The sequence below is a fragment of the Sinocyclocheilus rhinocerous genome, unplaced genomic scaffold, assembly GCF_001515625.1.
Source record: "Sinocyclocheilus rhinocerous isolate Xijiao unplaced genomic scaffold, SAMN03320098_v1.1 scaffold2415, whole genome shotgun sequence".
Classification (NCBI taxonomy): domain Eukaryota; kingdom Metazoa; phylum Chordata; class Actinopteri; order Cypriniformes; family Cyprinidae; genus Sinocyclocheilus; species Sinocyclocheilus rhinocerous.
In genome coordinates, this window is record NW_015666566.1 from 643,750 (window position 1) to 667,971 (window position 24,222).

Genomic DNA, 24,222 nt, shown 5'->3' on the forward strand with positions numbered 1-24,222 from the left:
GTCACCGTGGAAATGCCACGTTTATTGTGCTTTGCTTGTGACGGCCAGAGATACCAGTTCTGGTGTTGTGCTTTAGAAATACGGAGTGTAAGATGCTGGAGATTTAGGGAGAAAGCAAGAAAAACAAGTATATATTAGTATCTGATATAAAATTAGGTTTGAAATTAAGTTAGGAGAAGTTTCCTTCTTTAAAGGGATAGTTCACCCAAAATGAAAATTATGGCATCTCACCCTCATGTCATTTCAGACCCTTATAAGTTATTTTCTTCCACAGAAAAAAAACAAAAAAACAATGTCTGCTCTTTTCTTCCCTATTGTGAAATATATCCCACTGAAACAGCTCATCGAACAAGAACAAATGTACTTGGACTTGATTTTGTCCATCAGGAATTGTTTGGAATGTTGCATATGAATTCGAAACAAATAATGATGTGCACGAATAAATCATTAATTATAATCCATGCAATATTCCATAAATAAGAATTGTCAGTTTTGATTTCATGGTAACTTCAATAAGGCACCCAAGAGCGTCAACTAAAAAGTACACTGTAGCTTGCTTACCATTTTAAAAAGTACTATGAAGACTAAACAACTCAATATTTGAGGTTTTGCCATTGCATTCCTGTGGCATCCAGCACTTTACACTCCAGGCCAGTAGATGGTGGAAATGTGCCCTAATTCTTCTGCATTTCAGTAACAGTTGACAGTGTAAAATGTGCCTATTGGACTTCCATTGTCCAAAGTAAATATTGACATTTCATTTTTGAGTACATTTTTTTTAATCCTAGCTTAATCTGCAGATATCTTTAAGTAAGCCAGTCAATATCCACAAAATCTCCAGGCCTGATGACCAAAGTCTTAGGGATGGGTACTGAATTTGATACTTTTTAAGTACCAACCAAATTGTCATAATTGTAATTATCGATCTCATTGAGTACCAAAAACGGTCATGTCGTTAATTACCAAAGTTCGATACCTAAGGGGTTAATCTCGTCAACGTCAGTGAGCAAATAAGCATGCAGCATGCTTGATGTGCCTAAATAATGTACTGGTGATTAGCTCTGGTGAGTCATCAAGGAAAAACACTAGTTTACGTGGGTATGCTAAACTCGCAATATGGTGGAATAAGTCCCGATTTATAAATAAAAGTGCCAATCGGCAATTAGTATAGTCATTGTGTCACTATAGCTGCCGTTAGAGGCTTCAGTTGCAACAGAAACAGTCAGTTTCCCGAATCGTGTGCTTGAAATTGCGTATGTACATGGGCTCGACCAACCTGAAATGCTTTTTAATGCTATTTAAGCATTTATGGGACAGTTAATTTTATTTTATTTAAAAGTGTGTGTCAGGTTTTTGAGATTTCAGTATTTACCCATTCAAATAGATAGAAAAAGCTGCCCGAAAAAGCTGTCATGCTTGAAAAAGCTGCCCGGAGGCCTTTCAAATATGGCCGCCAAATGAACTGACTTCCCTTGAAAGAGCCTTTGCTATGGCATTATGAAAACATTGCTCTGTTTGTTTGAACATCCCAAACAGTCCAACAACAGCAACATTGACTCAACCAATAGCATGATTTTGAGGTGGGGCTATCGGTGTGGATGACCAATAGCATGCCAGGAGAGCGTTTGGGGGAACCTGTTTGACAATTTAATAATGCAAGTGGCGTATTTTAATTTTAATTATTTTTTTAAGTGTAGTACAGATCAGTTTAACATATTTTTACCACATAAAAATCCATTCTACAGATTTTCCCCTTAAAGGTCCCATATTGTCAAAACTGAAATTTCCTGGCTTTTTTCACGATAACTGAGGTCTAGGGGCTATTTAACTACCATATAATTTTCAAAACAGTCAGTCCACAGTAAAATGCACACAGCCTGCATAAAGTAGCTGTGATTTTTCACGAACCGTTGTGACTTCCGTAAAAAGTTGACGTCAGAACGACACAGTCACCGCCTTCAGTCACCACCCCGAGCACCGCCCACAGTACCACTCTCCTTTTGCCAAACCCCCAGACAACATCGCGTCCATGCCATTGCTAAAACTCCAGAAAGGTGTACAATATGTGACCTTTAAGTGAGTGCTTAAAATGTGAAAAAAGTTTCCATCTGGACCTGCTCATACATGCTTCCCTCCTCTTTGAAGCTTTCAAAAGCATGGTCCCTAACTGGATTCAGTGTATAGAGAGTACAGTAGAGTCTTGTATTCACATGCTCATGGGTGATTGCTGTGCAAACAGCTGCTGAGTTTTCTGTACATCTAAAGAGAACAGCAGCGCTGTACCGAGCGAGAATAATTCACCCGTTCTCTTCCCATTTTCACACAGCTCTGCACTGGAGATCAGCAGGGTGCCTGAGTGCTATAAAAATCCCGCCTTCGTACTATTATCTTTTCTTATCTCCATGCCCTGTTCACAAGTTCATGAGTCACACTTTCGAGCCGAGTGTTACCCCGCTAATTTATTTTGGACAGTCTCATTACGGTGCGCCTGCCTGACAATTAACACTGGATGTTTTTGCACACGCACCCCGCAGGCATGTGTTGTTCTGTCGTACCGCCTCTGTTAAATACCACCTGAGATTGTTATCGTTATCAAAGGTGTTTTTGTCCACGGTTCTCTTATTATAGGATAGGACGCACAAGGGCTCGTTTTAACGCCACGCTTCACTTGCTGATGGGAAATGAAGGAGAAACGCCAGAGGGAAGGAGTGGCATGGGAGGAGGATTCTTGATAGCATGGATCTATCCACACTGCACAATGCACACTGGAAAGTTGCTTCGTCAGTCTGTGATTTTTCTCAAAATGCCTTGATTGGCTCTTTAAATGTGTTGTAGTTAATTAAAGGCGGGTAATTGATTAGACACCCATCAGATTTAGCTAATTAAATGAGTCGTCTCTGTGGTGGCAAGGCGCGCTCAGTCTAGACAGTGAAAATTAAGTCGTACCAGCAGTTTATTTTCTGCAGTCTTTCTATGAAGAAACATTTTTCTTTTTTATGATAAATTGTTAAATGCTGTACAGGGGAAACGGTAACTGAAATGTAACCTGTAAAAATAGATTTTTCAGTCAGCGCTGAATATGCTGATAGCCTTGTGGACAGCGCACCGACATACAGAGTCGTTACGCTACGGGTGTCACGAGTTCGAATCCCGACTCGAAAGACCATTCCCGATCCCGCACCCCTATCTCTCTCCCACTTCGCTTCCTGTCAGCTCTGATCAGTCCTTTCATAATAAAGGTAAAAATGCCAAAAATAAATCGGAAAAAAATTTTAAGTTGTAAATTGGATTATTAGAGTGCATAATTATAAAGCATTTTTATTTGTTTTGGCAGATCTGTGAACTGGGATCATTTTGACAACGTCATCTGTACGCAAAAAGTTTCAAAAGCGCAAAGCGAAAAAAACTTTTTCATTTTTAGTACATCATTGTCATGTAAACGTACCCTCCATGATGTTATTGTGAACAATTCATCCATTCCATTTGTCTAATTTTTTTTTTTTTTATGTTTTGACCTTGTAATTTTTTTTTTAATCAAAGTCAATCATTATTTTTTCATGCTATGGTGGATTACATTTTTCATTTATTCATTCAGCAGAGAATCACCAGTAAAAAATATTTTATGGAGAAATATATACCATTTTATTTCATTATTTTTGATCATTTTTTTAGCTCTCACTTAAATGCAACACTAACTGAATGCAATATTTACAGTAATTTCGTCATCCAACATATTTGGAGCTGAAGCAGCCGTCGCTGTGTTTGCTCAACGGGAAAACGGCTGTACACGAGAGGAGGCAATATCACAAGCTGAATGTGTAAAATGCCCTTAAGTCATGTCTGGGGTCAGGATTAGGGTTAATCTTAATGCGTGGGAGAAATTTGATATGTTTTCAGTGGATTTAGAACTGTTTTTTGTAGCTCCTGTTCGCATGTGTCATCATGAGGTCAGCTCCTGATAAACACTTTCTTCCCCTCTGTCAGTGGGCTCCACTTAGGGTGCATCCGGCTACATTTATTTGCACTCCACTTAGGGTGCATCCGACCTATTATTTAGGGTGGCTAAATAATATATATTGAATGGTTGTTTGAACTTATTTGCATGTTTTTTGTCTTTTTATCCTCATTCCAAATGATCAGAAAAGAGGAAACCAACAATAAAACAGGAGAAAGTGCTAAATTATTACTATATTACTATACTATATAGTAGTATTTGCTCTGCTCTTTCCTCAAACACTTTGAATGTCTAGTGGTAGGGAATACAAATGAGATATTACACCATATTAGGAACACGTTCAGCCGGCTATGTCTGCTTTGAAACTTACCAAGACAGGCATTTTGACATCATTTTTGTCTGAATTTCTCAATTCAAACGAAATACTTCAGAGAGAGAGCTTTATTTGCGCGTGTTCTGAGGCGCGGGTTTGCGCGCTTCGGATGAGCGCACGCACAAATCTTCTCACTGTGTGCGAGCTCGCGTGCTCTGGCTCTTAAATGTTTAAACTGGCAAGGCTTAAATGAGTTTAGTTTAAACACAGATATCAATGTGTGCTGTTCAGGTCTCACCTGTGCACGCGCGCCATCAGCATGATGACGGATAAATGACTGCTCATATTCCAGCATACGGCATCCGCATTGAACAAGAGTGAATTGTTTGTCCATGTTTTTTTTCATCGCTGTTGTTGTAATGTACTGGGAAGCCAGAATGCGCATCCATCAACAGAAACAGCCGAACCCTGTTTGTTTTTACGTGTTGTTACCATATTACAGATGCATTGTCAGATTTAAGTTGATCCGTGGTCCTAGTGCGTGCCGAACCGTGTGTGGAGAACCGTACGGTTCGTTTTTTTACCGAGAACCGTTCCACCCCTAGAAACTACTCTAACTAAATGATAAATATAGGAAAAGAGTCATATATACTAATGTAGTATCATTGTACAATAATATTTGAAAACCAATGCTGCGATTGGCCATCAGAATAAAGTATTCCTGAGTGGCGCATGAATAAATAGATTTAGTTGAACTATCTTGTGCTTTTTTTTAAGATATTACGATATTTGCATTAGCAATGAAGATAGATAGTTTCTCCCAACAACCTTTTCTAATATAAGTATAATGTAATTTTACACTCAGATTGTTTCAGTATATTCTGTTCATATTCATTAACCTTTCATTAATATTCTGTTTAATTAACTTCAAAACAGCACCTTAAAATATCTGTAGCACAGCGGTGGCTGTCATATCTGGGGTTTGAGAGGTTCCTCGCTCTCCCACTGTTGTTCTCTACTGACCTATGCTGCAAAAGCCATGAATACAATTTAAAAATGAAATATAAGTACTGTCCATTTCCGTCCATTAAAAATATGAAGGCTACAATTTTTGGTTCTGCTGCAGCCTGTTAGTAGGGCCAGTTATACACTGCAATTTTTAATAGCAATGTTTTTAGAATACTACAAGATTATTTTTTTTGTATGTACGTATATATGTATTATATTATTTGAAACAGTATTATATATTATATTTAATAAAATGATTGAATTGTTTAAAACTTTAACATAATTTTGGTGTATGCTTTTAGATATTATTATAGTACATAATAAAAAGCAAACATTTGCAATGCTAGCAGATGAACCTTAACTAAAATAACGAAAGAGCCTTTATATCCGTCATAGAGCAGAAAACAAACTGTGGCGACTGTCTGTCATAGCTGGACATCTCACACACTGACCCATGAGGGTTTCATGGAGACCAGGCCGCGGCTTGCCCAGCAGGCACACCTGAGGGACTGAATTCAAATGTCTCTCTGTGACTTTATTAACCTTTGCACTGGTTAGAGAGTGCAAGAGTATATTGCCCACAGCAGGAGCTGCATCTTAAAACTCTAATCACAAATACGCCACACAGTGTCCTGACAATTGTGCTCAAGTTGTGTGCATCAGGGCAATAATGCCTCCTGAACAGAAGCAGAAAACAGATCAGTGGAACTGTCTCTTGTTATCATGGTGCTGAAGCTAGAGAGCCATTGTGTTTGCAACAATGCTTGTATGACTGTGTTGATGCATTCGGAAAAGCTGACGTGTCATGCGGTTTGCAAACACAAAAATAGATGATTCCTCATGTCATGTTTGTGTATGGCTATTTCACAGCTTCAAATGTGTCTCAGTCAGATTGGGATTGGGAACTATATCTGTTTTATGAAATTAATTTGAACCCAACTATCAAACCACATCCTGCATTGAATTTTGGAGGACTTGTAACTTATTCAGTTTGATAAATTCATCTTTTTGGTTTTTGTAGGTCGGTGGATAAATGAATGAATCTAAATATAAATTGTCATGTATTAAACTCAACAAATAGATATATTCCTCCATATTAGCTATTTTATACAGTGGTTGGGACAAAGCCACAATAAAAGTGACGTAAATAACACGCATATGAGTTCTGGTCGGTTGTATGTGTCATATTTTGACCGGATAATTTATTATAAGCCAGTATTTGGCAGACACTTTGTAAACATGGCCCCTAGGAATTATTTTTCTGTCACATTTTGCTCTCTGATCTGGCATTTACGTAACATGTTTTTATTTAAATAAATAAGTAGCTCAACAAAGTCACAGATGGTGGAGTTTTGACTTTTTTTAGTGTGTAATAGAGGCCTGTGCTGGGCTGTCATTTAAAGCTGATAGCTCACTCTGTGCATTAGGCCACCTGGTAATGAACTGACATGACAGAGAGGGAGAGCGTGTAATTGATGTATTATTTCAGTCACACTTGAAAAAAATCTACTCACTCCATGATTCCAAGTAATCATAGGACACAATACTGAGGAAAAATTGTAGGTACTAAAAATAATAATAATAACCAAATATTGATATACGCAGGGCCGCTGCTGGCCAAATGGGTGCCCTAAGCAGAATAATATTGTTGTGCCCCCTCCCTCAAAAAAATAAATAAAAATAAAATAAAAAAATAAAAACCCCTATTATAAGGGGTCAAAATAGAACTTTAATCAAATATAAAAGTAAATAAATAAATTGTAATTCAATTGTATTATTTATAATGTAGCTCTAGACCAGGGGTCTCAAACTCAAATTGGCTGGGGGCCATTGCTGTGATTGACACCTCAAAGGAGGGCCATTTTAACATTCAAGCACAACAAAAAAGCGGAACATTTCTGAAAATTTACTTAACATTATTTCTAATAGAATCTCTTCAGGACATTCCCCCTGCTGAGCCAGAGCACCTCAGTAAAATAAAGGACATCACCATATGTTGACTCAATTTCTTCTAAAAAGGCTCGAAACTGGCGGTGCTGTAAACTCCTCGACCTGATGTAATTGATACATTTCAGGACAACAGACATGACATGTTCATATTTCAAGCATTTGCTGCACAGTGCCTGTTGGTGAATAATGCAGTGCAGAACAACTGCTGGATCTGCATTTTCGTCTTCTAACTTTCTTTGTACTAGTGCTACCAGTCCATTTTTTTCCCCAGTCATAGACGGGGCGCCGTCAGTGGTAATGCCGACCAGCCTGTTCCACGGCAAACCAGCGCGCTCAATTGCGTCACACAGCTGCTGAAATATATCTTTGGCTGTGGTACGGCCGTGCATTGGACACAAACTCAGCAACTCTTCCGTCACTTCAAACTGGTCATTAATACCCCTGGATGAAAATTGCTAGCTGAGCACTGTCGGTTATGCCTGTGCTTTCGTCAAGCGCCACAGAGTATGCAGTGAAAACTTTAGATTTGCTGTTTAACTGATCATAAATGTCACTCGATAACTCGCTGATCCGCTTTGCCACTGTGTTTGCCGACAAAGAGAGATTGCTGAACAAGTTTTTCTTTTCTGGACAAAGAATATCAGCGACTTTCTGCATGCAATCCTTTATAAACTGCCCTTCTGTGAATGGCTTTCCCGCTTTAGCGATCAACTCACCACATAACTTGCTTCAACTGCAGCATCAGCATCCTTTTTGGCTTTATGGAAAAGGTTTTGCTGGGACGTTAGCTCTCTCTGCAACTGCGTGGCTCGTCTTTTTCTCTCGTCTTCCTGGTACTTCTCATACTGTTCTCCATGTTTAGTCGAGTAATGACGCTTGAGATTATATTCCTTTAGAACGGCGACTTTTTCTTTGCATATCAGACAGGTAGCGTTTCCATTAAACTCCACAAAAAAATACTGCAACGTCCATCTTTCTTGAAACTGTCGGTGTTCCTCATCCACTTTCCTTTTCGGTTTGGAAAGAGACATCTTTTCATTCGCACTTCGCAGCCAAACAACATAAACTACGAAAGCCCCGAAACCAGCTATCTTCAAATCTGCCTGCATGCGCGTTTTTTTTTTTTTTTATAGAATCATGTCATTCTTTTGAATATGGAATATGGTACGAGACCACTAGAAAATAATAATAATAGTAATAATAATAATAATAATTTAGCGGGCCGGATTATGTTTTATTTTTGACATCAGTTGCGGGCCGGGTGGAGGGGGAGGGGGGGCCGTAAATGGCCCGCGGGCCGGCAGTTTGAGACCCCTGCTCTAGACAGTTACCTATGGCTATGATTTTATTAATCCAGCTGTCTGATTGATTTTATGGTCTCAAGCAACCAGAAATCACACAAAATAAAATTAAGCAGTTTTACTGCGATAAAACCATGGTTAATTTTGGTAAGGGTTGTGATGTCCACATGTTTTTGTTGAAGAAATTATAGCGGCTGTAGCATTTCTATCGCAAAAAGGTGGCCAAAATTAAAAATTAAGTGGATTGTGCCCTTTGCAGGCATTTGTAATAATGTAAATTGTTTATTTTGTATTATATTATGTATTTTAACAGCGTTATTCATTGAAACCATATTTAAACCATATACCATATATTGCCTCGTAGTTTTTATATAATACATTTTTAGTCATGGAAACTAGAATATTAAGTCAGATGCGTTGTCGGTGGTGGTGAAATCATTACCGACATTAAAACACGTTACTAACGTCAACAGTCAAAAAAGTTTCACAGGATTATGAACGTAGTTACCTGAAAGTGATGCACGGGCTTCATCTCTGTCTTTTTTCTTTTTCTTTTCTCTGCACCGGACTGCGCTTATGTCTTTTCCGATATAGCCTAGTTGTCCATTAATTATGATGATCATTTGTATTCAGCCGCAAACATGAGGTGAGAGCGTGCGCGGACGTGGGAATGGCGCGTCACGTGTACTTATAGCCTACTGCCTACTGCGCTCATCAATGCATTTTTTAATAATTATATATATATATATATATATAAAAGCTTGTACAATCATCTATCTATCTATCTATCTATCTATCTATTTATCTATCTATCTATGAATATTTTGATTAAGCAGATTATGTAATTGATTTAATTAAACATTTTAATCAATTTACAGTCCTAATAATTTTGTTCCATTCTCATTTATATAGGGTCTATTAGACTATTTTAGAAAAATTATTTCTATCGCATTATTATGTTTCTCTTTGTGTGGTTTATTTTAGCCTTTGTTGGACTTTGAATGCACTTTGTCTTTTCTGCTTCCTTATTTGCAGAGTCACTAAAGTGATTTCTAGAGGATCTTGAATGTGATTTTAGTGCCTTTTTGTTTGGCAGAAGCGGCTGGATGAGGCCGTAATTATCATCTTTTCTCTAGGATTGTGTTTTGCATGTAGAAATTACTGGCAATGAGCTGTAACGTTTGATTTATGAGGCCAAAGTCATTCATTTTGCAAGGAAATCAACAAAAGTGCTGTTCCGTAGAGAGAAAAAAACACCCTCTTGCCTTTATGCAAAGCCTGTTAATGGTTCAGACACAGATTTGAGATTTGGAGCCCACACATAATAATGCATTATATCACCTGAGGGACATTCACTGCCATGTATCCTGCTGCTAATGGTGTTCTGGCAATTAACATGGCTGTCCGGGGCCGCCCATGCGCTCGCACATAAACATTCAGTGGCATGGAGCATCCTGCCGACTTCTAGGTCACCTGCTAATGCAGTTTCTAGCACAGCCCACGGCCGTCCATGCGAACGAAAGGCCATGCATTAACCAGCTCGATTTCAAAGCAACTGAAAGACCTCAGTTTCTTCGTGCATCTTTTTGTTGTTTGTCCTTTAATTTTGTACAGTTTTAATACGAATCTGTGAATGTTATCAGTGTGACAGGAAGTCTAACAAAATGCAGCGGAAAGAAAATGGGCTTTTGTTGCCTTTTGGTGTCAAGGACAGAGGACTGCTAAATGAGATGCGTGACTGGTTAGGCTCCGACACGAATTTGTGATTCAGGGACAGGGATGTGAATGCAATGAAATGAATTTTATAAACGTTCAGTGCAGAGCACTCCCTACATTTTTTTTTATTGGTGGGCACCCATGCTGAAATATTTCTTCTTCATTTTACTTTATTTTATATTTTTAGAATCTTGTTTATTTCAAGGTTTCAGTAAGATTTTTTAGTATTATTAGTGTTATTAATAAGTATTATTATGATTAAAAAGTATTATTATTATTATTATGATAAACTTTATGACTTTTTGATGACTTTTTGAGTTTAGTTTTTAGACTTTCAAAAAATCCCAGTGTTATTTGCTTTGTGGAACACGCACAAAGACATTCTCTCATGAACTTCATTTAGTCTTACATTATAAGGTTTCCAATGAAATAACCCTGAGCGTTTGACAACTACAATTCTGCATAACATTCATTCCTTTTAGCGCTCTGCTTTAATGAGAACGTGATTGTAGAAATACTGAAATTCATTTGAATTATTCACTGCTCACTGTCATGGATTAATAGCAAGACGTATTGAAAATCGCCCAAAGAAACACTATTTTCTTTTTGTCAATATAATTGTCAAGAATAATTGTCCATGTTGAGGTGTGGAATCCATTCAGAATAGCAAGCTTCCCTACAGTGTCTTAAAGTCCTGTTAGTTATTATGATTATTCACAAGCTCTGTGAATTGGTGAGGAAATTTTGTGATAGATGATTATTTAGCTCTGTGTGGTGCACATAATGGCCTGCATTTACCAGCAGGCTCACCAAATTATTACCAACAAAAAGTTTTAAAGTCATTTCAGCTTCAAGAACAATGGGCTGTATTCCATAAGTGTAAAACCTCTGGGATGAGAGAACATTTCATATACATACATTTACATAGTGTTAACTTAGCGGCAGTTTGCCTGTAGCTAATGTGCCAAGCTAGCATGAAGTAGATGGCGTCAATGACTCAAATGACTCGCACTGTTTCAATTAACCATAAGAACCGTTAATTGTGAGACCTGCCTCCATTTCACACTCTGCAGGGTTGCATGAACTCCCAGCTGTGTGCTGTTTGGCAGCTTTCAGCTTGACTTTGAAAGGCCGTCAGCACACTCCAGTTAGAGAGGCTAATGTACCTGATACACTTGCGCTTGTCACAGACCGTGTTAAATTTCTGCAGTGATATACTATAATGCATGAACATGTTTGGTGTTCTGGCCCACCTGATGCTGTTTTTACATAGTGACTGTTACTTTATTATGTTGAATTGGCTAGCAAGTTTGTGATCTAGAGTTGGCTAGCAAATTTGTCCAACAAAAAAAGTGCCTGTGGCGACATTTCTGCAAAATGATGTTGTTGATTCTTGCAAGTTTCACAACTCGTTCAAAGTGAAATGTCCAGTGGGTTTATTCAAAACAGATGAATGTGGCAGATGAGTGGCGCTAAAAGCTTAAAGCTCTATTGTGTTTGAAAATTTCATACCACCTTAAATAAACCCTACCCCAGATCTAACCAGTAGTGTAAATAAAAGCAAACATGAGATGAAAACACATTTGCTGAAGCAACCATGCTGTTTTAGCTTGCTTCCTCACGTTTTTGAGCTATTTTATCATGATTCATGTTACTCAGGACTTGTAAGTTCAATGCTGTACCGGGTGAGCTACAGAGCAAGTTTACTGCATCAGAAAAGCTGTACATACAGTATATGTGAAGCAAATGTGAGAATGTATTAGTTTACAAATCATGCACTATGGTAAAAGTGTTTTGAGGTCATAACATGGTATTGCACAAGGAATCTACATGAAAATAAGTGTTTATTGATCAATAATCTGCCCTAGTAATCATAGTTTGTGTAAAAAGAATCAAAAGTTGTTGATGTTTCACTGCCACTAATGTTCATTTCAGCTGGAAACTGCAGTGAATTGTTTGTATAGATATATTTTTTAGAGGCTTGTTTTCCAATGAGCCAATGATTCCTTTCTCCTGTGAAAATCAAAAGAAGATATTCTGAATACTGTGCTGAATAATTTTTCCATGCAGTTAAAATAAAACAAAACGGAAGCATTCAAACATCATAAAAGGAGCATAAAACTTCTGTGAGAAACATACTGTAATTTAAGTCATTATTCACTAATATTCTTATCCACTGCTGCCACTGGATAATTGAGTCTGGTTAAGTTCAACTCAAGAACCAGATCAGTCTGATTGATAACTGAATGATTCATTCAGACAGATTCATTGAGACAATCTGAAACCAAAGAAAGATTCATTCATGATTCGGCTATCAGTAATTGCCATGAACATGCAAAGAAGAGCTTGCTTGGTGTTCCACTGAAGAAAGTAAGTGAAACAGGTTTGAAATGACATCAGGGCGAGTAAATGATGGCAGATTTTCTCTTTTTAAGTCTTTATATAGTATTTATGATCTTGTTTTGTCAGCCTATGACTGTAAATCATCACGGTCCGATAGAATGGGGCTGTTTGGATTGTGATGCCTTGTTCTGTTTTAGATGTTTGTCACTGAGTAAGACTTACTCTGGTGTACATGTATGATTCAGATGCTCAGACGTGTCTCTGTGAAGTCAGAAACCATTGCGTTACGGTTACATCAGTGGCAACTTGGAGGCATCAAGCGCTTCTAACATCTGAAGCTCTTCAGATTGGTGGAGATGGGATATTTATAGTAACATACCAATTGAAACTGACTTTGTTGCTGTGTAATGGTACGCGCCTCTAAAGTAGGGTACTTAGCATGCACTCTGGTGTAATACATCCCACGGCAGATAATAAAACATTCATTGATTATTTTTCTAAGAGTTGCCAAGACATTCAGGACCTTTGACTGATCTATTCATTTATGTGTCGTGTAGCTTCAGTGGGCTCTTTAATGTGCCTTAAAGAAGGCGACAGGAACTGTCAACTTAGATGTCTCATCTGCTGTCGTCATGGCGCCGGCAGGACATTTTAACCCAGCAGATGCTTACATAACAGCTCTTAATGAGAAGAGCAGCCAAAATGGCATTCATCACCAGTGAGTGGTTCTTTCAGCAGCTTGGTCATTTCCACTGTTGTGAATATAACACGCTCTCAACCATTTTATGTGATCTGATTAGGCTTGACATTTAGAGAGTTAGACATTTGGATTCAAGGAATTAAAAGAGCAGGATGTCAGTACATTTGTCGTCAATTATTTTCACTGCCTCATTGGTGTCAATGTATGTTAATTTCAGTCTTCTGTCCATTATATTTGTAGAAGACATTTACTGAAACTTTGGTCTTCCACATGCTTGCTTGCACTGATGTGGATGGAATGCTGTGCTAAAATACTCTAAGTTGGAATACTGAAATACTGCTAAAATACTCTGACAGGGTTTCTGGCTCTATTTATTCAGCTATGCCACAGCACCACTACTGAACTTATACCATGAAACATACAGTGTGGCCAGTGTAGTCCGATTCCCCAACGAATGACTCTAATGAGCCAGTTCTTTTAGTGAATCAAAAAGATGTAGCACAACTGGTGTAGTTCGACTCTCGAACAAATGACTCTTATGAGCCTGTTCTTTTTATTGAATCAAAAACATACAGCACAAACTGTGTAGTCTGAATCCTGAATGAATGACTCTTATGAGCTGGTTGTTTTGGTGAATCAAAACATACAGCACAGTCTGATTCCTGAAAGAATGACTAAGAGCTGGTTCTTTTTAGTGAATCAGTAACACACAGTGTAACTGATGTATTTCGACTTACGAATGAATGCTTCTTTTGAGCTGGTTCTTTTTAGTGAATCAAAAGCATACAGCACAAACTGCATATTCTGAGTCCTGAAAGACCAACTCCTTTGAGCTAGTTCTTTTTAGTTAATCAAAAACATACAGTACAGTGTTTGTCTGACTCCTGAACGAATAACTCTTATGAGTCTTTTTTGTGTGTGAATTAAACATCTTACAAATAACTGTGAGATGTGATGATGTTTTGTCAGTAGAACAATTATTTTATGCCACATTTTAATAAAAAAGATTTCATCTTTTAGGAATGAAATAGCTTTTTTTTTTCTTCAAATGCTTGTTTCTTAAAAGTACTAAAAGAAACATTAATGGAGCCGTAATCATTAAATTCTCTACAATTCCCATCCCCACATGTATTCATGTGCAATTATTGAGTGAAGCCCAATAAATGGGTTTGATGTACATCCTAAACTTCAGAATGTCCTATTCCCTTCTACATCCGTCTCCTCTGATTGAGGTGCTCAACGGTGGCCCATTTCCTGTCTCTCTTGTGGTCAGACAGATGGCCGGCCTGGACGGCGGATCACGTTCTGCCTCACTCTCCTCAGGACCGGCTCTGGCTTCAGGCTGAGCCAGGTCATCGAATCCAGCATCGCTTGCTCTCTGTGTCCCCATCTCTGGAGGGCTGCAAAAAAACTCTCCGGGAAATTGAATAAAATATATTTCCTGATTTTGCCAGCAAGCTGTCCTTTTCCATAAGCTGCACAGAGTGTGATGGAGGGGAAGGCGAATGTGTGCAGATGGAGTGTTTAGACGGTCAGGACACGTACCTTCTGTTTCTCCCTTCTGCAGCCTTGGGCTGCCCTGCCTCAGGTCACAATATTGTTTAATGACGGTGGCTGGGACATTAGCCCTGTAGCTTTCATACTTTCAAGGGATTCATGCCCTAAATTCAGAAAAATCATAAATAAATAAATAAAATACTATTTGGCTGTTATAGTCTGGCAATAATGTTTTGGGAAGACAGATATGAATATTTTGGTTTGAAAGGCTCTTTTTTCCCCTCTGTTTTTCTTCTTTTTGTCACTCTCTTTTTCTTACGTTACTGTTCAAAAGTTTAAAGTCAGAAAGATTTTTTCTTTCTTACTCTGAGTCTTCTGCTCACCAAGGCTGCATTTATTTGAAAGAGTGCTATTGTTAAATATTACAATTTAAAATAACTTATTATGCTTTATTAAAATGTAATTTATACCTGTGATGCAAAGCTACATTTTCAGCATCATTACTCCAGTCTTCAGTGTCACATTAACCTTCAGAAATCATTCAATATGATTTGGTGCTCGAGAAACATTTCTTATTTTAGTTTAGTTCCAATAAATAAAGTAAATTATGACTGGATGATTTGTGTAAAATGACTCTGCTATTGTATATTATATTAATACAGCAAGTTTCTACATTGCTTAGCAACTGCAAACAGTTCAACATTAGTTTAATAAACTTGATTATGTGGCAGAAGAATTGTGTATTCAAAGCCTTATAGTTCAGCAAGGAAAGCACTAAGATATTTCAGTGACCATTGTGTTTTCAGCATAAGAAATCAACAATTTCATATGATTCACTGTTACTCTTTGGAAAAGGCAGCAGTAATTACAAACGAATTGGAAACATGAATTTAGCTGAGCACTCTCGCTAACTTCTTAGGCATGTCTTTCATCTGAAATATGCGCTTAATATAATTGCCGTGAGGGAAATAAGGCCGGTCTGACCCATATCAGTGTAATTAGTCTACTTTGAAAACTGTGTAATGAAAGGGGAGAAGGTCAGATAACAAGATCTATTTGACAGCACAGGAATCTGCATGTTATTTTATTCAATTTCTATGGAGTATGCGGTTGTTTGTGTAAACACAAATTACATATTCGATCAAAGCAATAAAAAAAATTCTTATGAATACATAACTTGCATTAAAAGGTCATGGTCAGCCATGTAGGCTATTTGGTCAATCAGAGCAACCAATGTTGCTCTGTAAACATACAGTGTCTAATGATGATTAGATATTAAATATTAAGATATTAAAATATTAAGACAAAAATATTAAGATTGCATATGGAAGAATATATCCAGGAATGATATCTAAAAGTCACCCTATGCTTTTCCACAAGTAATAGCAGGATTGATTGAGCATTTGAGAGTATCATCCAGAAGCCATTCACAGCTCTGTCTGTCACGGTTACAGATGCTCTTGCTGTGTTCTCCTTGTGGAAATGGCTTTGGGCATCTGGTCATTTTGTTCTGCAATGTGAAGCTTTTCTAGCAGCGCTCGACTGGATAGAATGTATAATGACGGCTGTTAGTGTGCAGAGAGACGATCCAGCCCTAAGATATGTGCAAAACAGCAAGAGAGAGACTTTCAAATGTGCTGAAATATAAGAGCCATCTGGATTAAGGTACACTGCATTGAAAGAAAGCAATAAAGTGGTATATGATGGTGTCTGTGCCAAATATTTGCTCTGGCACAATAAAGCGAATGAATAATGAGACTTGTCTGTGGTGCTACGGACAATAAATAGAAGCATTTATACATTTCTCATAAAGCGCTGTTTACATCTTTGTCCAATGGCTAAATAGCTACATGGAATTTTTACGATGGTGGACTGTATGTATGCAATATGTTGTCATTTATATACCTTTTTAGACAATGTGAACAAATCGTTGTTGTGTATCTGTGCTCAACTCAATTAGAGCCATGCGCTGCTGGCTAATTTAATCAAGTAGAGTATCCTGTTACCTCTTAGTCATGCACATCTTATCTTACTGCAGCAGCATCAGGCCAACAAGCTCATGACGTCAGAGTTTTAAAACAATTGTTGCATTTGCACAGAATCAGGAGCTGCATGATTTATGCATTATGCATCATTTACTTTGGGTGTTTCTTCAACTATAGGTAACAAACATTCTCAAAATAAATATTGATTTCATTTGTCTATTAACACATTAAATGGTTCATTTATTTTTAATAATATTAAATATTAATATTTAAGTTGTATGGTAACAGTGTTATGCTATTATATATATGTGTGTGTGTGTTTAGTAATTTTGTTATGTGATTGATTGTCATTTTTATTATTTAAAAAAAATTATTTCTATTTAGCTTTAATTTATTTTTATTTCAGTTTTAGTCATTTTAGTACCGCACTTCAACTTATTTTATTTCAGTTATTTGCAAAGGCAACATTGCTAATTTTTTGTTTTAATCAAGTATTTATGTTTTATTTTATTTTGGCTTTATTTTAATTAATGAAAAATAATTGTTAATCGTTTTAGTTGACGATACACTGCCATTTTTTTATGAGTGTCATGAGTATTTCCACCACAATGTCATCTGAAATTAAGTACTGACGGTGACAGAAATAACATTTTTAACATACTTGGAATAAAATAGCCAACTTTTTTTGCTATGGCTAATATTATAGCTAGCATTTTATTCTTCTCAATTCTTCTCCCCCGAGTTACGTCTTCCGCCATTTTGGAGAGTACCCAAGAGCGTAATCGACGTAATCAGCGTTGTTTACGTTCGGGGGAGAAAGCGCGCGCATGAACGTAATCAGCGTTGTTTACGTTCGGGGGAGAAAGCGCGCGCATGAACGAACAATAAAATCTTTACATAAAAGACACTTGAAAAATAGAGTAAATAATGATGACGTGATATGACCTTTAATTTAAAATCAGTTGGTCTAAATAAAAAGCAAGCCCTGGGACATAAAAAGAAACACCCATTGTTTTCCCAGTGATTTGTCTTGATAATGATCTTAAAATGGAAAGTATGTCTTCAGGAAGCAGAGCTCTGTTGGCCGTCTGCGTTGTCTCATGGGTCTGAATAAATCTGACAGCAAAACATTAGGTCAGCTATGTAACTCATTAGGGTCATGTGAGTGCTCTCATATTTTGGCTTTCGTTGTCGTCTCGGGTCTGTGAGTCAGAGTCCTCTTCAGACAAACACACATGCGACATGCACACTCACATGAACCTTGTAGCAAGAGCTTCTCTGAAATGTCAGAACAGCATGATGTTTTTGCATTTGCAGGCTGTTTGCATGTTTTCTTCTGAGCTCAATAGTTTGGGTTACATGCTGGGTGTCTTGTTTTACATTCGCTCCATAGAGCTGGCACTGACAGGCAGACGGCATGCCACAGGCGAGGTCAGAAATGCTAGCCGTCTGCCGTGACGCAACCCTCCCGAGGCTTTCGCATTTTAAAAAGGGAAACAACTTTGTTTTGGTTTGAATCCATCCTACTGTATTTCTCTCACAACATGAATCTTTTCTATTCGCAGCGTTTTAAAGGAATAGTTATCCCTCATGTTGTTCCAAACCTGTGTGACTTTCTTTCTTCTGTGGAGCACTAAAGGAAAAATATTGAATAATGTATTCTCTCAAAGCTATCGCATGACTTTGAAAGACTCTGAATATGGTGCACAAGTCTTATGAACCACCGTTATGATACTTTAATGGTGCTTTTTTGTCATTTCGGAGCTTGACAGACACAGTCCTCATTCTTTTTCATTGTAGTAAAAAGCTTGGCCAGGGTTTTCTTCAGAAATTTCCACAGAAGCAAGAAAGCCAGGTTTTGGTGGTAAAGAGAGATTATGAATGAATTCTGTTAAATACTTTTTTAAATATTAAATCTGAAGTTTTGAGTTTCTTTATTTTGTTGACAACTTTAGTACTTAGAGCTTACAGGGATGTAGAAGTTATTTACTTAGAAGTGAGAACTTAATCTGGTAACAATCGTGGCTGTGTAAGTATATAGCCTACTTCAACTTTACTGAGCACAGCGGTTAAGGATTCTATTAATTGATTTCGAACAGCCTGATGAAATGAGCTTGTACTTTTTCTGGAGTTGATTATATATAATTAGTTCTGTTTGGTGAGTAAAGGCCATTTAAGTTCTTTGGGAAGAATTCATATTTTTATTAAATTTTTTTTCATACTTCTTTGACTTAGTCTTAAATAGATTTACAAAGTAGTTTGATGGTTATTGCATTAAAAACATAATTGCAAGATAATAGCGTTTTTGTCACTGCAGGAGTTTGTGGTGCGAAGCTGTGAAATGTTGCTGTTGTGCATAATTTTTGTAATGTATTATAGAATTATTTTATGTGCTTTATGTTGACTTATAATGTTGGTCATTAAAGCCCATATTTGCAGTAATTATTATTTTTATTAATCATTTGTTTGCTTTGACTAATGCTTTTAATACTTTTTAACACATTTAGGAATTCAAAATGGTTATTGCATTAAAAACTGTGAATGTCTTTTAAATGTTGCTTTGCAGAATTATTCTTTATATATTTAATCAATATCTCTGTATTATTTATTTTATATATTTTTTATTAATATTTTATTGATAGGTGCAAAGTGTTATAATAATAAGTGTTATAACACAAACACACACACACACAATGATTTTAGCAAATGGCTGCAATATAACAAAGAGTGAAAAATTTAAGGGGGTCTGAATACTTTCCGTACCCACTGTATATATTATTTTAATATGTATCATTATTATTATTTATATCTTTAAAATGATTGTTATTATTAATTATATTGTTGTTATTGAATAATAACAATATTACTTTATAAATAATAATAATAGTGATAATAATTATTATTATTAATAATAGATTAAATACTTGTTGGATAATAATAATAATAATGACAATAATTTATAACAATAATTTAAATGTTTATGAGTAATAATAATAATAATTATCACTTTTTTTATTATTACTTGTTATTGTTGTTTAACAACAACAATAGTAATACTAAAAATAATCAGTTGATAATTATAATAATCATATTTTTTATTATTGATGTTGTTAGGTTTATTGATTGGTGCAAAGTGCATGATGATGAAAAATATGTATTTATTAAAAAAATTTAAATATAAAGTGTGCACATTGCATGATGATGGAAAAATTTATTTATTCATTCAAAAATAATGATAATAGTGTAAATGTTAAAGGCAACTAAAGGGGCTTTATTATTAGTTGGGTTTGGACTATTATGATATAATGTGCGATGCGTGCGTAGGAACCTATAAAGTTTTGTTGTTAAAAATTATTATAAACTTTATTTGACCAAAGACAAAAAACCTCTGCAAGATTCAAAATCTATTTTACAAGATTGACTTAGGCATCCGAAAATAACAAGTTTCCTCTTTTTATTCCACACATAAATGGGAACAAAATATCAGCAAGGGTGATGATTTAAAGAAGGTGAAAATTAATGGCTAAGTTAATTTTAGCATGTAGTTCCTCACTCTATTTTCATATGTTTAGCTTGTTGCTTAGCACTTCTGCAAGCAATTTAATTAATATGAGAATAAATGCTGATTTCTACTCTACCCAGAGGCACATTCATTTTCAGCCTGTCATTCTCTTCTGGAGAGCAGTAGGTATATCACAGGTGCTATGAGCAAACTTTAAAGCATTCTTCCTTCTGTTCATATCATGTGCTGAGAAGATCCATCTTTCAACTTACACTGATCTGTCAGTTTCTGCAGTAATTCAGTCTCCGTTTGACTCCCTCCTCTTTTTTTATCTCGACACAAATCAACAGTGTCAGTGAAACCGCTTCCATTTTCGTCTGAATCTGAAGTCATTTGGAGCACAAAAACAGAGAGGACACCTATTTAGAGTATTTATTTGCATATCAGCGTGGTCATGTTGAGACTACCTGAATTATATGGTGAGCTGAACTTCTAAACACAATAATGGAGGCTTTTTGGATCTTAAATACTGTTATTCATCTTGCTGTTTGATTTCTAGCCAGTGGCCTGTTTTCTCAATGGCTCGGATTGAATGTAGGCTACTCTGCTGAATAGAGCTGGAATGAGGCTAAGCTCTAATTTACTGGGGGTGCGATTTTCAAGCCTCGTGACTAGCCTTCGGCTTTGGAAAGTAATTGAAAAACGTAAGCTACAAATAAAATTTTAAAGATTAGCTGATTTGTAAATTATTCAGTGATTTTTGGATGTGCGTTTGAAGGACTGGAAGCCTGAAACGGACTTCTTTTAGTGTATGTTTACACGACAGCCCCTTAAAAGGCATTTCTAGTTCACGAAAGCAGTGTCTCCTGGTCTGAAGTTGGTTTCAAACTGTCAGTGTCTGCAGTGGCAAAGATGAATTATTCTCCGCAGGCCAGCTCTTTGCAGTGGCTGTAATTAAATAACCTCTGCTGTTAATTAGCATTCCTTAATTATGCGCATTGGCCTTTCATCATTCTTTGAGCATTGCCAGGGCACTTTCCCTCTGTTCTGCCTGCGTACTCAGCGTTCATAGTTCTGCAACCTGTCATATTTTCTTAGTATGTGAATTTGATGTAGCGGAAGGTAGATATTTGCTGCTTAGACAGCTTGATGGAGAGATTGGATGAGAAGGATTAGCTTTCCATAAGACCTTGATGGGATCGCTGACTTGATGAATGGAAGTTAGAGAAGAAATGGACTCATTATTTTAGTAGTAATAGATTCCAAACTGCAATTGGCTGTCTTTCATTTCAAAGTACCATTATATCATAATATTGAACAATACCATATTCATATTTCATAGTACACCCAGGTACTTAAAAATATGTAGTATGGCCATGGCACATGTCCAAAAAATATTGAATAACCACAGTACATGGTCAAAACCCATGGTGTTACTATATTAAAAAAACATGGTAAAACGTTTTCATTGTGTTATACCTCATATTAGTGTAAGGTAAAATTTAGTACAATTTTTATTATATTAGTATTTAGTCATTAATACTTTAAAAATTATTTTTTTTGTCACATTTATCATATTTCATATATTTATCATATTTATTATTATAACTATTATTTTTATTGTTATTTAATAATAATATTTGCAATGGTAATTATAAATGTTCCCTGTTATTATTAATACTACAATTTTATTGTTATTGAAAATGAATTTAAATATGTATATATAATAAAACGATAATTTTAATATGTAGTATTATTATTGTTGTTGTTGTTTTTTTATCTTTAAAACTATTGTTGTTATTAATTATGCTGTTGTTATTTAATAATAACAATAATACTTTATAAATATTAATAATAGTGATAATTATTATTATTGATTTAAATGTTTCTGAGTAATCATAGTAATTTATCTTTAAATTGTTGTTATTAATTATGCTGTTGTTATTTAATAATAACAATAATACTTTATAAATATTAATAATAGTGATAATAATTATTATTATTGATTTAAATGTTTCTGAGTAATCATAGTAATTTTCACTGTATTTATTAAGTTTTTATTTTTACTTTTAATATTGTTATTGTTATTTAACAACAACAACAACAGCAATAGTAATACAAGAAATAATCATTTAATAATTATTATTATTATTATTTAGTGCTGTCAAAAATTAATCACGATTAATTGTCAAATCAATTAATCACGATTAATGTTTTTATTTTTACTTTTAATATTGTTGTTTTTATTTAACAACAGCAACAGCAATAGTAATACTAGAAATAATCATTATTATTATTATTATTATTTAGTGCTGTCAAATCAATTAATCACGATTAATTGCATCCAAAATAAACGTTTGTTTACATAATATATGTGTGTGCTGAGTATATTTATATGTAAATATAAATACACACACATATATATATAATGTATATATGTATATATAAAAGAAATATATTTAATATATATATTTATATTTATGTATAATATAAATCATATATGAATATGTATATACATGTAAATATTTCTTAAATATATGCATGTTTATGTGTGTGTGTGTGTGTGTATTTTTATATACAGTGGGTACGGAAAGTATTCAGACCCCCTTAAATTTTTCACTCTTTGTTATATTGAAGCCATTTGCTAAAATCATTTAAGTTAATTTTTTTTCCTCATTAATGTACACACAGCACCCCATATTGACAGAAAAACACAGAATTGTTGAACTTTTGACCGGTAGTGTACATATAAATATACGGAGTACACATACATTTATTATGTAAACACACTTTTATTTTGGATGCGATTAATTGCAATTAATCAACTTGATAGCACTATTTATTATTGTTGTTAAACAATAACAATATTAGAAGTAATAATAATAACAGTGATAATTATTACTAATAATTAGTAATTATTGTTATTTTATTGTTTATAAATTATATTCAGTGTGTATGTATACAGTGTGTATAATGTATTTCTACATTATTTGTTTTCTCTAACTCAACATGAGTGAAAATGAGTTTATGTTAAAAACGTGATGACCATGTTTACCCAGAAGCCCTTGAGCCAACACTAACACTGCTAACATTGTTCTTTCCGTCTGAACTTCCAGAGAAACCGTTGAAAGATGGGGAAGACACAGCTGACCAGACCCTCTCAGACTCTCTTTTTGCACACTGGGGTCATGACCTCGGCCCAGAGAGCCGCAAGGTGGCTCTGAAAAAGTTCCAGTACTACGGTTACAACGGCTACCTCAGCGACAGACTCTCTCTAGACAGAGCCATCCCAGACCTCAGGCCCGACGGGTGAAACAATCACTCACTGCCCACCACCTTCTCCTCTCTCCCTCTTATTAGCATATATATACACAGCCTTTGTTCTTTTACAAACATCGATTTTCCTTTATCACAGTGAACAAAAGGAATCGCTTAAAAGAAGATTAGATAGGGGAATGTCTTCATAAATCATCAGTCTCAATCATCAGTTTTTTTTTTTGTTAAAAAAAAAATGTAATAGTCTCCTGCACACAATAGTGTGTCAAAAAAGTCTCAAACTATAAAATAATTTATAATTTTTTAAAATGTATTTTATATCATGCGATTGTTGAAGAAAATGTAATAATAATTCAAGAATAAATGCATATTTACTTTTACATTTTTACAATTTAATATGACAATACAAACTGTATATTACTATATCTATCTATATCTAACTATCTATCTATCTATCTATCTATCTAGCTATCTAGCTAGCTAGCTAGCTATCTAAATAAATAAATATATATATATATATATATATATATATACAGTCATGTGAAAAAGTTAGAACACCCTCTTGAATTCCATGGTTTTCCGTATCAGGGCATAATAAAAAAATATCTGGTCCTTGACAGGTCTTACAATTTGGAAAATAAAACCTCAGATGAACAACAACACATGACATATTGCA

The 24,222-nt window shown here is 35.5% G+C and overlaps 1 protein-coding gene across 1 annotated transcript in view; it reads left to right on the forward strand.

The window, feature by feature from the left end:
• LOC107732786 (polypeptide N-acetylgalactosaminyltransferase 18-like) overlaps positions 1-24,222 on the forward strand; it is a gene marked incomplete at its 3' end in the record, with an annotated part of 53,792 nt that overhangs the window by 3,621 nt on the left and 25,949 nt on the right. The window contains exon 2 of the mRNA XM_016544200.1: positions 23,387-23,579. Coding sequence (XP_016399686.1) covers positions 23,387-23,579 — 193 coding nt within the window. The remainder of the gene's footprint in view (positions 1-23,386; positions 23,580-24,222) is intronic.